This window comes from Carassius gibelio, chromosome A1 (assembly GCF_023724105.1).
Source record: "Carassius gibelio isolate Cgi1373 ecotype wild population from Czech Republic chromosome A1, carGib1.2-hapl.c, whole genome shotgun sequence".
NCBI lineage: Eukaryota > Metazoa > Chordata > Actinopteri > Cypriniformes > Cyprinidae > Carassius > Carassius gibelio.
This window is the reverse complement of record NC_068371.1, coordinates 3457366-3472732: the sequence shown is the minus strand read 5'-3', so window position 1 is coordinate 3472732 and position 15367 is coordinate 3457366. Positions and strand designations below refer to the sequence as shown.

The 15367-nt window shown below is 34.3% G+C and overlaps 1 protein-coding gene across 1 annotated transcript in view; it reads right to left on the bottom strand.

Moving 5' to 3' along the window:
- LOC127957138 (adhesion G protein-coupled receptor L3) overlaps positions 1-15367 on the bottom strand; it is a 91409-nt gene that overhangs the window by 6875 nt on the left and 69167 nt on the right. Inside the window, exons 15-21 of the mRNA XM_052555569.1 lie at positions 13127-13336; positions 12252-12472; positions 9652-9718; positions 7856-7947; positions 4810-4978; positions 983-1111; positions 415-511 (exon numbers count right to left, since the gene is read on the bottom strand). Of these exons, the coding sequence (XP_052411529.1) occupies positions 415-511; positions 983-1111; positions 4810-4978; positions 7856-7947; positions 9652-9718; positions 12252-12472; positions 13127-13336 (985 nt within the window). The remainder of the gene's footprint in view (positions 1-414; positions 512-982; positions 1112-4809; positions 4979-7855; positions 7948-9651; positions 9719-12251; positions 12473-13126; positions 13337-15367) is intronic.

The window sequence follows — 15367 nt, the reverse complement described above, 5'->3', positions numbered from 1 at the left end:
TATTTCAACTTTTTGCAATGTTAAAAAACTAAATGCTGCACTGAACAAATAAGTTGAAGAAACATAACGTTTACACTTTGTTTTAAGGTGTCTTTGTTACAGTGCAATTATCTATTTAAGCACTGAGTAATATTAATTATCTACATATGGTTAGGGTTAGGATTAGGGTTACTTTCATGTAATTATGCATAATTAATTGAAAGTAAAGTCTGTGTCATGGCAAATCTCATTGGTCAGAACTAACCTATAGAAGTCAAATGAGCATGGGTTTCTGTTCCACTTTTCTCACCTCAGATCCAAATAATCTGTTTTGTGTGTGTGTGTGTGTGTGTGTTTGCACAGTTTCTCTCCATATGTATGTGTATGAATGCTGTGTACACATGTTGATGTTTGTGTATGTGTGTTTGGCTTCACCTCTGTTGAGAGTCGCTGAGCTATTCATATCAGCGGTGATGAAAGATGACTCCGACTGCTTCCTGACCGTATCATTCCACATCCTACGAATACGACTCTGACAACAGAGGAAGAGAGGCAGCTGACGTTTAGTTTCCAATTGAAATGAAAGCAGTGTCCAAAGAAAGCAAACAGAAATCGTGTTAAGCATCAATGGTTGTGCAATGCAACTTTCTTATACTGAATATTGTATCTTATATAATGCATATAACACACATTCAATTCGTGAAGTTGGTTTTGTTTTCTTTTGTTGTTGTTGTTTCCAGTTATCGGCACTGTACAGTGTGTAATTGCGATATGCAACTGAAAACCTTTCTGATTATATTCACAAAATGCTGAGTGCACCATTTAAAGTAAGTCTGAATGGGAAATAGGGTCATGTGGGACTGTATTCATCCATGAAGAAGAAAACGCCAGAGTTATGGTGCTTTCCGTGCAAGAACTAACAAGCTGACAGCTTCACCGGTCACTGGCCTAGAAACATCAGTTTTTGGAGGATCCCCTGCAGGTGTGTGTGTGTGTGTGTTACCTGTGAGTTGGTGGAATAGCGTCCAGGTGTGCGCGCTGTACTGGTCTTTGTTGAAGTGGAGATGGTGGACTCCACACTCTTCCCGCTGCAGCAGTGTGTGCGGAGACACCGGCCGTATTCCTTACGCACCTCCAAAGACACAAATGCACATGCAGTTGTTGTTTTTTTTGAGTCAGTAAAATGGTCTCTTTACTTTCCTGAACTATTGTAACTATGACCTTCATTGTCTACAACCTGTTGTGCAAGTGCATGTGCAAGAACGGTCTATGGTTCATGGAAAACATCCCAACAAATATATGTCAAGCTTATTAGGATTATCTTTAAAATACACTATCTTGAAAATGTGATGTTACATTTTTGCTAAGTTTATAAATAAATAAATAAATTCTTAATAATTAAGTGTTGTAGCTAATTCAAATTTGATTTAATATATGCAATATATATTCATATATATTTTATATAAAACCTTTTTATTAGATTAAAATAAAAATTATATAAAATAAAAAAAATTTTTAATAAATAATAATACAATTATTAAATGTGTAACAATTTAGTGGAATATATAAAAATTATATTTACATAGAAAATGTATAAGTGACAGTTTAAACATTTATTATTAGAATTTATGATTATGGAAATACCCCATATTTCAATGTGTAAGATGTTTAAATAAATATGCATTTATAAATAAATATTTTTTACTTATAAAATTTGTAAAAAATGTAATTATTTTGTGGAATATATTAAAATTATATTCACATAAAAAATGTATAAGTGCAAGTTTAAACATTTATTATTAGAATTTATGATTATGGAAATACCCCATAAGTTTATAAATAAATTCTTAATAATTAAGGGTTGTAGCTAATTCAAATTTTATCAGTTTAATTTTAATATATGCAATATATATTCATATATGTTATATAAAACGTATTTATAGTTTAGTATATTTATTTGTGTGTATGTGTGCATGTATATATTTATTTCTTTTTTCAAAAGTACAAATTCAATTCATACGTTTAATGCACATTTAAATTTTTATTAATTTTAATATTATTTTTTATATTTAAAGTTGTAAAATGTCTTGTGCTACAACTCCCCTATAGACATTTATCAATTAATAGATGTCTGCATCTTGAAAATATTTAGTTCATTTTAATATTTAAATATTTAATATTTAATATTGTAAAATGTCACGTGATATGACCCCAAAACGTATAAATTATTTATGAATTAAAAACAATGTTTTTAAATACTAAAAATAATCATTAATTAAGCTTTAAGGAAAAGTTGACTATCTACTTGGTTACATTAAGCTTTCATTTGAGAGATTTCCTCAGCAAACATCGATGTAATGTGATTAATTGTGATCTGATTAATTAGTCAGCAGTTCTTGTAAATATAATTTTATTCGATTGGCCACTGCTTGTGTCCTTTTGTAAAGACACGCACACACACACACACGCACGCACGCACGCACACACACACACACACACACACTCACACACTTGTAAAGAGTTCACTCAGTTCATCTTAGTTCCTCCAGGTTAAAGTGTGTGTGTGTGTGTGTGTGTGTGTGTGTGTGTGTGTCTGTGTGTGTGCTTGTGAACAGCAAAGGGAGCTTTTGTCATTTACAGTTAGCATGTTGGACGACCTTCCAAACGCTATAATCTTAATCAGAAAAAACACACACATACATTCAAATCCATGGCCATTACCTCAATTCTCAAACAACAAGGACCGAAACTTGTATTGCTTCATCCAAAAATCTAGACGTAATAACAATAATGAGCAATATCAGTACTAAATTCCCTGTTGTATCAGCAATAACACAGCTATAATTGCTTTTTAATGTTGTTAACATGGATGGCGTGTTATTGTTTGCACAGCTGTTGAAAGAAAACGCTCTAAAAACGGCCAAATCAAATCCAGCGCTTTTATTCCTCCGTCTCTATGGATGAATGCACACCCAACTCCTCAAAGACCTCGACCAAACAGGACTCACAGATTTAGATTGAAATCACTGCTGTCTCCACAAAACCCAAATAACCCTAGATCAGTGCTTCGGCTTGTAAAAACAGCTTCTTGTGGGTCCGTGAGAGAATATATATATATACAGTTTGTGGTAAGATTCATGAGGTAGATAGGAAGATTAGTCATAAATGTATGAAACCATCCACTTAAGGTCTAAAAGTCGCCTGCTTGCACATCTATTCATGGTGAAAGAAACATAAATCGGCATTTCAGCTTTAAGTTTGGCCAGAGGAATACGTAATCTAATTCCATAGAAATCAGATCTTTCTGTTCCTCAATATATCGTGATATTCACACATACACATATTATTTTTCTCGAATCAATATCCTTCTCCCTCTAAAGCGAAAATGCACCAGTGTTATGTGGGTCTGAGCATTTTCATGCTAAATGACTCTGGAAGCAATCCACAGATCGGCCATCAGATAATTAAAAGGTTCAAAATCTATCATGAGATAAATAAATCTGATGCACGGAGGGTCTCTAATTGAGCATGCATGTGACAGAAGGATTGATGAATGAGATCATTACTAACGAGAGGCCAGTAAACTCTCTGTAAAATGCCCAGGAAAGAGGTCAATTGAGCCTCGGTGTGTGTATGCGCACGTGATACTGCAGACGTTTGCATAATGTACATGGGGTGATTCTGCAAACTAGGGAGATTATATATATATTTTTTTTATCTAGGACAGACTGCAATTTATTTATAAAGGATTTCTATTGTGCCTCTAATTTGGCCAGATTTTTTTTTATTTTAATTTTAATTATTTTTTTTTTTATTTTAATTACCTTTATTCTAAATATTTGAATAAAAATCAAGGAATTCTACTTGCACTTTTTTATATATATTTTTATATAAAAACAAACTACATTTCAAAAGTTTGGGGTCGTTGACATTTTTGGATGTTTTTGAAAGAGGTTTCTTATGATCATCAAGGCTGCTTTTTTAATTTATTTTAATTTTTTTTATTTTGCAAAAATACATTAAAAACTGAAATATTATTACAATTTAAAATAACTCTTTGTTTATTTAAAAATATTTTAAAATGTAATTTATTCCTGTGATCAAAGCTGTATTTTCAGCATCATTACTATAGTCTTCAGTGTCACATAATCTTCAGAAATCATTATAATAAGCTGATTTCTGACATTTCTGATTATTATTAATGTTAAAGCAATGTTTTTCTGCTTAATATTTTTGTGTGAACCATGATACATAATTGTTATCCTTTTTACACCCTAATCTGAGAGAAGCTTAATGGGTGTCATTATAAACCTAGTTAGTATTTTTGAATTACGAAACAAAAAGTTTACTTTAATTTAAACTTACTCACTGCTAGCAAACTTATTTTTCTCCTAAAATTGAAAAAATGGCGTTACCATCATGCACCTTTTAAAAAGTCCACTTGATCAATACAAGGATGATCAATATGAAAAAGCTCGTTTCTGCCACTGAATAAAAAATAAAAAAGATAATTGCAACATCTTTCCTCACAACTGCATGATGCATGCAGTTGCATGAACTGACTTTATTTCTCGCAATTGCACGTTTATATCCTGAAATTCTGTGAAAAAAGGTCATAATTGTGAGATATTTTTTTTTACTTTTTTAAAATCTTTTACTCATTGTTGGAAGCAGTCTTCCAGAGATCAAGGCTGTGATTTAATGTCATAAATGCATATGAAACAGCTTGTAAAACTTTCATTTTTCAAGCTCTCAAGTAGTCAAAGGTGCCACTTAACTGAAGAATCACCCTTGTGTGTGTGTGTGTGTGTGTGTGTGTGTTTGTGTCACCTTCTTCTGCAGGATGCAGTGAAATATGAAGATGAACATCCCCTGCAGTGAGTTAAAGATGGTGAAGAGGTAGGCCATGATGACTGTACTCTCATTGATATACATCAGTCCAAACGCCCAGGTCAACCCCAGCAGACACAGCAGAGCTATGGCCCCAATAACCCAGGACCTGAGAGAGAGAGAGAGAGAGAGAGAGAAATGAAACAGACAAAGTGCATGACTCTCATTCACACACAATCGACACATGTGTGACCTCAGCTAGTTTATATTATCTACGTATATTAAAATGTTCTGTTATTTTATTGGACTGCATTTGTTTCCTCAGTTCAACAATAGCAGGATCAGAATATAAACTGTCTCGCAGAAAGGCATTATTCTACAGCAGTCAAATGTCAAGCTGGCTCCAGCCATAACGTCTACTAGTCTGTACTTAGTGCTGAGCCTCACACTCATTTAGTGATGTCATTTAGTCTTTGGGGTCATTCACACACACACACACACTCACACATAATCAGCTTGCAACCCATTAATACTGTGAACCACGCTAATGTGACAGGATAATGTTTGGCAGTGAAACAAGATCATTAGAAAGTATGAGGCAGAGAGAGAGAGAGACAAGGAGAAAGTTTTGAGACGATATACACAGAGACAGTAAATATGAATTATTGTTTCCATCAGAGACAATAATAATAAATAAATAATGGTGGATCAAGATGGAAAGGCAGACAGACAGAAATATTGATTCTGAACCGATGCACTCATGAAGAATTATAATTACATTGTTCATTTCAAAGAGCCACAATGGAGAATTGATGAATCACTTAAATCATTTTAACATTCAGAGAATCAATCAATCAAACAGCCGAGGAGCTACACAGATAAACTGTCCAATCAGAATGCAGGATTCAGAGAACTGGCACTCTGATTGGCTGGAGACCCTTACCAGTGTCTATCCATAACAAGCCATGCCTCAACAGAACGCTGAAATATAAAACAGAAATAAAGGATGGAAAAGGAAACGAAGACAGACGAGGCTGATGAATGATTCATAACATCATAAATAAAACAAAACAAACTCAAGAGATGGAAAACTCAAACTAATAAAATGAAAACTGAAGTATAGATGCATTTTCTAAGGCAACACAATTGTTCATATTAGGTGATGGAATGGGATTGTGTAAAATGAAAAAATAAAACTAAATAAAAAAAAAACAGCCAGACTTCCGGCAGGTTTAGGAGCCCATGCACCTTATGACCGAGTGGGAGCTGTGGTGGTGGGCGGGGTTAAACTCTCAGTAGCCAATAACCTTACAGGAAACCAGATCATCTGTTCTATGCATGGCAGATTCAGCCACTTTGGGTGGAATTTTGTGCTTATGTAATATTTAAGCCAGACTTTATAACTTTACATGTATTAAATCTTCCATCTTGTAACCTGAGGCCTTTCTCGACAGCTCATTAAAAATCTTCTTTCTTTTACTGATTTGGTGACAAAGAGACTAACAGAACTAAGATTAGGATAAAATAATGGCACTAGGACTTTGTTGTGAAGATGGATTGTAAAATATACTGTATAATGAGAAGAAAAGCTCTTCTGTTAGTTATATGAGAGTGCACAGCTGCCATATACACCAATACCTAGTTTATCCTACTGTGTGGAAATAATATATAAATATATAATATAAATATGAATCACATATATATATACATTTTTTACAATTTACAATATTACTTTTTTTTTATTAAATAACAGCAACTCTGGTGAGCCATCTTTCTTTCTTGGTAAAGCTTTTTTCAATAATAATAATTTTTAAAAAATCATTCTGACCTCAAATTTTTAATGCAAATTAATGTATGCATTTACACATACTTGTCATTAAAGGTGCTTAAATGACATTGGCATAGAACTGTGTTTATTTATTTCCTAATATACCAAAATTTGCACATTTCTAAGTGACTAAAGGATCAGAATACTTTTGATGGTAGCTGTTTATAATAACATTTTGTTACTTGTAAACAATGCGAACAGTTCTGTTAACCATAGAAGTTACGATTAAGTAACTATTGTAGACTCAATAATAAAAGTTACTTTGTCTATTATTGATCCTCCCATGAAAGTAGTTCCAAAGAACCGAAGCAGAATCCTCCATTGCATGACTGCAAGCAATACACAGTAGATTGTTCCAGTGTTGTTATTACAAACTTAAACAAAAATGAAAAACTAAGCTAAAATGAAAACTGAAAATATAAAAATAAAAGCTAATTCAAAAGAAATAGCTAAATAAAAAAATACTATATTAGTTTATAAACAATATTAAAATATAACACTGGTTTGTTCGTAACATGTAATAACACGGTTGAGTAAATGATTCAACGACTCACTCAAAAGACAAGATGTAACCTGAAAATCCTCAAAACTAATGCACAAATTGTCAGTTTGTAAAATCCCAGTGCGGTTATTCTGCATAACAGCACTTTTGGAACAGTTCAATCAAATAAGATTAACTGTAACGGTTGTATACCATGAATATCTTCCCAGAACATTAGAACTATAGCAGAAATAACGCATTTGGGTCACAGATTCAAACAGTTACTGTCTTCTGAAGATCAAAAAGAATAATCAATTACTGAAAATATGCTAATTAACCTAGATTCTGCCAATGGGCTGAAGAGTATAGATGAGACATGCTACACACTGTGCATTGCACGCTTTCTGATCCCCAACACTACTGGCTGTGTTTCAATAAACCCTGATATGCCAGCCCCTCGTGTCCTAACTCTATTTAAAGATGCTGAGTTCATTTACATAAACAGCACAGGGATTTATGAGAACTTGAACATCAAGGAAAAAGCGACAGATAAAAGACACTTTAAACTGCATGTAACTTAAGATAGGCAGTTGAACATTCTTCTCATTTAAACACCTCTAAAGAACAGTCCAGAATTGAAGGACAATTGAGTGTTTAGTGAAAATGAAGACCGTCACAGTGTAAGCAAGAAAAGCAATGAAGTACACACACATTGAAGCACAGAATCAATGCCTTACTTGATGTTGTCCAGGCAACCGGAGTCAGGCTTGAGAATCGCCGTGTGGTGAAACATCTTATATAGTGCAATGCCCAGGAAAATAACATTTAGCTGCAACACAGAATCACCAAATGCATAAAACACATGCAACAATCGCTTTTAACCAATGAATTTCCATGACTGCCACTCATCTGTGAATATGTATGTATACTGGGCATATTTTCATTTTTATGTCATTTTATTGGAACGAAATGTTTGGAATGAACAGATTTAAATGAATAAAATAATGCAGAATGGCTCAGCGGGGGATTCACCTTTCTGGGCCCTCGTCTCTAAGCCTGGAAATCACAGTTTTATCATGGGAGGGATGCACCGAAATGAACATCCTTCGCCAAAATATGAAAATAATGGAGCCAGTGAAACTGAAAATGCTCATTTTTAAATAAGCCTTTGCTTGTGTATATATATATATATATATGTAGTAGCTTATTAGGATGCCTATTGTTAACATATTGGCTGATTATTAGTACTTATAAAGCACATATTCTGCATGACCATATTCTACATTGCTTATCCCACCCAGTACATAAACATAACAACTACCTTGCAAACTATTAATAAGCAGCAAATTAGGAATTTATTGAGGGAAAAGTCGCAGTTAATAGTGAATATGTGTTTCCTTTTCTAAAGTGTTACCAAACAAAAAACTAACTGTATAGAACATAAGCATTTAAATGTGTCAACTTTGATAAATGCAATATTGCAGCACATTTCTTTTATTCCAAACACAACCTTGCACACATTGTGATCACAATAAATCACAAATCACAATAACTCCCAATTTATTTATATATTTTCTTTAAATACAAGCACATTTTTACTCTACAGTATATTACATAAGATATGTGGGTTACTATCTCACTGTCTGTATGACAAGATAAGTGCATGTGTACAACCTGTACGAAAACTCCCTGATTTAAATATCTACACATATGCACACACATACATTCTATTCAACTGTACAGTAAGCGTGAGAGTTTTAAGGCAAGATATCACCATTACATATTTACATTTCTGGTAAATATGAATTTTTCCATGTCAAAAATTTGGTTGCAGCCAAGATTTCAGCCTATTTTCTTACCGAATTGCAGTACATCTCAAATGAGATCCCTTCTAAAAACTCAGAAACATACACAATCCTCTTTAAGAGGCTCCGGGGCATTGGCTTGGGCACTAAGGCAGTAGACTGGTTCAGAAACTATCTTGAGAACAGAACACAGACTGTAGTTGTCGATGGGCATAGTTCTGCCCCACTGGGGGTCTGTCGAGGTGTCCCTCAAGGGTCTATCCTGGGTCCGCTCTTATTCACCATTTACATTAACACCATTGCCTCTGTAGCAGATAAATGCAAAATACATCTCTATGCAGACGATACAGTACTATATTGTTCTGCCCCCACTTTAGCTCAAGCTTATCAATCACTACAACAGTCTTTTAATTTATTACAGACTGCCTTCATTGAACTTAAACTGGTATTAAACGCTGGTAAAACTAAAGTGATTAAAAAAAATGATCTAGAAAAAAGCAAACCCAACATCCACACGTACACACATGCTCCCTCTTTCTCTATATATAGTAATGGCGATGCTCAGCTTGTCTTGTGGGGTGATTGTGACTTTCCCGTAATTGGGATAATGCCCTTGACAGACCATTATCTGTACCCCCTGTGTGTGTGTGTGTGCTCCTGTGTGGAATTGTCTTTGCTCTATCATTCTCTAAACCCCCAGTGTGTGTGTTTGTGTGTGTTAAACTCACCATGATGATGAGAGTAGCAGGCCCAATGAAACTCCAGATAAAGTATGTATCCAACCTGAGCCAGCACCTACACAGAAAAACATAGATTTTCAAATTAAACCGATCTCCAAATGAAGTTTAAACCAAGTTTAAGTTCTAGGTAGGACTGTTAAGGTGCTGTTCTGCTGTTTAATTGATCATTGCATTCAAAAATGGCTCATTGGACACACATTAGGAACCTCAAGGCATGATTGACAATGCAGAGCTGAATTATTAAAATCTTCATCTCTGCTATACTGAAATCACCTCTATAGCCCAGCAGGAGTGCAAGCATCGCTGTTCGAATGTGCGTGTGTGTGTGTGTGTGTGTGTTTGTGTGTTCCAGGCCACCAACACAGTCAGACATGCTAACGCTTTAAAGAACAGATACCATTATGCTAGAGAATGCAGAAACCCAATAGGATTATAAATATTTTAGCAATTTCAATTCATGTGCATCTACCATGCAACACCTTAATGTATGCTCCTCTCACCCATGCCATTTATGGTTAATATGGAAGTACAGGAAAGATTTGAGAGTGTGGGGGACACATTAAGACATGAAAAGCACTGATTATTTTCCAAAAAAAGCCACGTTTTCCCTGCATATGGATCCCTGTGCCTTGTTTAGATCTCTACTGTTGGCTCAGGTTAACAGGATCTGCAGTAAAACGGTGTTCTTCTTTCCTTTAATCCTCCCTTCTCCTTCAGTTCTTGTTTTTAAATGAGTGTGACCTAATTCTGTGGTCTGGAGAGACTGTGTCCTCGAGTGACCACTCATTCACATGCCACGTTCAACATCTCATCTTTAAATGATGATTTTTGCTGAAATATTTATTTGAGTGAACATCCCTCACGGCTGTGTCTGGCCACCAACTGAAGTAATGCCGGCTGAACAGTTTTCTTTACGAATATGAATTAGGGCAATTTCACCAGTTTGCCCCTTTCAGAACTCGTGAACGCACAGGAGACTTTCAGTACAGCCTGATCTGATGCTAGCTTAGCTTAGCGCTTGCAAAACATTTTGCTGGAGTAGACAGCATTAGAGGGATTTCTGATTTGCTCCACTTGCTGATCAGAAGTTGAGTCATTTTGCAGCTTACTGCTATCAAAGAGATAATATTTGATAAAAATTGTGAAATATTATTACAATTTGATAGAGCTGTTTCCTATATGAATTCATAGTAAAATGTAATTTATTCCTGTGATCAAAGCTGAATTTTCAGCATCATTATGATTGCCTAATGTACGTATGATTGTTCAAGAACCAGTGTAATATGCTGATCAAGAAACATTTCTGATTATCACCAATGTTGAAAACAGTTGTGCCGCTTCATATTTTTTGTGTGGAAACTGTAATACGTTTTAATTTTCAGGATCCTTTGATGAATAAAAAGTTCGAAAGAACATCATTTATTTGAAACATAATTCTTTTGAAACATTATAAATGTCTTTCCTGTTACTTTTGATCAATTTAACGTGTGTTTATATTAATTTCCTTTAATATCAATTTCAAATAATAACAATAAGAAGAATAATGTTCTTTTAAGAGTTTACAATTTTTGTACCCCACTGGCTCTTATTTTGTATTTTGTGAACCGAGTTTTTTCCTGTGTCACTAAATCCTGGGCTTGAACCTACAATCTTCCTTAACCATTAGGCAACATTATTATTATTTTGTGTAAATACTGTGTGGAATCATTATGTCAAATAAGTCTTTTAATTATGACTCTTTAAGTAAGTAAGTAAGGTTTTGTTTCCCATTGCATAAATGTATTTTCACTCAAAAGGTGTCTTTCAAAGCCCTCTTCAATTAAAATATATGTATACATGTTGTCCTTCAAACTAAAGTGCTGTTTTATAAACAATACGTTCTACGTCATACGTTCTGGCAACTATAAAGTCAACTGTATTTTTCTTAAATGTCAAGGTGTGTTGATTAATAGTACATTAAAAAAAACAGCATTTATTTAAAATAGAAATATTAATGTCACTTTTGATCAGTTTAGTGTGTGTGCCTGCTAAGTAAAAAAAAAATATTTCCTTTAATTTAAATTAAATAATGTGACAACTTGCCCCGACCTGACATGTAAGAACAATATACAGCAGTTGACAATATAGTTGCAAGAAAGTATGATTTTATTTTTATTGTGTTAACTCATTTATACTCTAGTACTTTGTTTGAAGGACAAAACTAATACAAATATGTGTGTACGTACAAATATACACAAAACTGTACTAATGTGCACTAGTATGTACCATTTAGAGATAAAAAAGGGTACAAAGAAGTACATTTTAACTTTCGTACCTTAGGCCCCAATGTCAACAGAAACAGTGTTTTGTTCATGTTTTTGCAATTGTTTACATTTGCTGTTTCATGAATTATTTCTTCATTTATCATTCTTTTAATGTTAAATCTAGCTGAAAAGGCCGTCTGATTGCATATACAGTACTATCCACACATGTTGCATGTTTCTTTTTTCGTGGACAGTAATGGTGAGAATGTTTTTAAAAGAGTCCCTATAAATGCATACTATATTCCCAGCTGGCCACCGCTCTCTCTGTATCTGACATATACTTACACTCTTTCGGTTCCATAGCTGCGATAGTCCACGGCGGCAGACACAGCCACTATAACAGCAGGCACTCCGTATCCAGCGAGATAGAAATACTTGGTGCGCGAGTACTCGCTCTCGAACACTTCCACCAGCATGATGTACAGCTGCACGCCTTCCAGAAACATCCATGTAAACGCAGCCAAGAAGAAGAAATGGAGCAGGGCCGCAAACACCGCACACACGATCTGGAACAAAGAAGTAGACGCTGAGCACAAAAGCTACTGAAACTCTCCACCAGTGTGATCTGTGACTCGCTGCTTTGAGTATTAACTCATCTGCTCTGTTAGCACTTCAGAACTTTCCCCACGGATTTGCAGCATTTTATCTTTGTCATTTTCCATTTGTCTTTGCTTATATTCTCTTTCTCTCTCTGAGGAAACAATGAGGTTTCTGTTATCAATGAGAGGTCGAAGACCCTCTCCATTTCTCTAATTAACAGTAGTGAGGTGCCCAACTTAAGAAATTGTCTGAGTGCTGTGCAATTCATCTAAATCCATTGAGTGTGAATATGTGGGGCTTTCTGTACAGTGTGTGTGTGTGTGCATGTGTTCGTGACATATCAGGTCACAACTCTGTATAATGTCATATGACACAGGTATTACAAGGAGAGGGTGACTTATGAGGACATAACCCATGTCCCCATTTTTCAAAACACTTATAAATCATACAGAATGAGTTTTTTTGAGAAAGTAAAAATGCACAAAGTTTCCTGTGAGGCTTAGGGTTAGGTGTAGGGCCATAGAATATACATTTTGTACAGTATAAAAACCATTACGCCTATGGGATGAACACACTTTACACAAAAACAAACTGTGTTTGTGTGTGTGTGTGTGTCGTACGGGCTGGTCTGCATGGTTGATCCCGGTGAGGAAGAGTGTTTCGGCGATAAAGAGGGAGATGCAGAGGTTCTTGTGGATGGTGTTCCTGTCACTTTGGAGACCGCGGAAGAAACAGAAGGTGAAGATGCAGATGAGCAGACAGACCAGAGACAGCAGGATCCCGACCCACGTGATGACGTCCAACAGCAGCTTGTGCACCTGGTCTGTTTTCTGAGAAACACAGAAAGATGGAAGGATGTTCGTCAGGGTTCATATAAGCAGCTACTGAATCAGGTAAAGCATAAAGTGCAAACTTTTCCATGTGATGGAAATAGCAGTGGCTTGTTTGTTGGTTTGCTTGTTGAGTAATGTTTGTTAAAGTTTCTTAGTCTCACCAAGGATTTATTTGATCAAAGATAACAGCACAAAAAATAAAAAGCTGCAACAGCAAAAATTAATTAATCATAAAGTCTTCAGTGTCATATGACGCTTCAGAAATCATTCTAATATACTGATTTGCTGCTAAATTTTTTTATTTATTATTATTATTACAATTTCTGTCACTGAATAAAAAAAAAAAGCTGATTGTGAAATTTTTTCTTGCAGTTCTGTCATTTTATTATCAGAATTGAATGATTTAAGTCATAAATGTGAGAGGGGAAAAAAATCTAAAACCTTTAGATTTCACAATTACCTGTTTTATTTTTTATTTAGTAGCGGAAACTTCCATAGAAAACAGCTGTGATGCTTGCTATTTTTGTGGAAGCCAGTTATATATTTTTGAATATTTCTTTGATAAATAGATGTTCAGACGAACAGCATTTGTAAAAAATAGAAATGTTGTATTATTGCATTTATTATTTTATGTGCTTTATCTTTTCTGTCACATCAATCTAATTCATCCTTTCTGAGTAAAGATACTAATATCTTTAAAAAATAAAAAAAATATTTTCTGATACAAAACTTTTGAATGATAATGTACATACTGTATATATAAGTTATTTTTAGCTCTTCAAAAGAATGCAATCACTAGCATCACATTACACTGATTTTTGTTTGTGATACATTTTTTATTTGTTTGAGTATTCGACTACAAACTTGGTCGAGTTCAGACAGGAAGATGCATGCATGCATTCTGCTGAGAGCCCAGATTACATTTTCTTTACATTTTCTGTATTCATTTAGGCTAGAAATGCACTTAAACATTGATTTTAAAAGTTTTGCAGATTGTCAGTGTGGGTCTGGGTCGGGATGGCCCATTCATTTCCGTGCTAGTGTGAGAAATTTGGAGCACAGCGGCTATGACAAGACTCCGTGTTCAGTGAATGTGTGCAGGCTACAAGTACACACAGACTAAATGGTTTTATTAATCATTCATACGTTTACGCAGCATTTATTAATGCAGCCTCAAGGGTGTGGGTCTAAATGATGTGTTTTGTGTGTGTGTGTGTGTGTGAATGTTTAAGGTCAATCCTCCCCTCTGCATACAAAATTTACATTTATGTTTATCCTGACCTTTTGCCTTTATGTTTTGTGCATAAATCATTTCGGCTGTCTTCTGCTGACATGCACACACAAGCATAAGCATAAGCAACATGTTGATGCATACACAATTTGGGCTATATTTAGTCAGAATCTTGCCATGTCATGCTTATTAATTTTTGTCCACTACATGGCATGTAAATTTGTTCAACAAAATTTCCGCTGATAATAATACGCAAAACTGTGTTGTTATTGTTAACTAAAACTACAATTATTTAAAAAAAGGTTCTGTTGATTGAAATAAACCTAAAATAAAATATGAATCAGAAATCAGAAATGCTGTGGTGGCAACTGACTGAAATTAAGTTAATTAAACTAATTAATCAATTAAAGTTCAAAATAAATTACATCTAATCAGAAAAAAAATAGAAAAGCACAAAACAAAATGAAAGGAAACCTGAAAATGTATATTAAAAAAAGCTATTTCAAAATATCAATTAACATATAGTACTATGTAGTATAATAGTATCTATATAGTATAATAATACTCTAGTAAGACTGGTGCATAAAAATGTCTTAAACTGTAACAAACCAAACGTTAACAAAGCAGGAATATTTGTAGCAATAGCCAAAAATACATTGTATATTATACATTTAGTTAATATATTTAGTACATTTCCTACAACAAATATGTCAAAACTTGCTAATATGCTAAGAACTTCATTTGGTCAACTTTAAAAACGATTTTCTCAATATTAATTTTTTTTGCACCCTCAGATT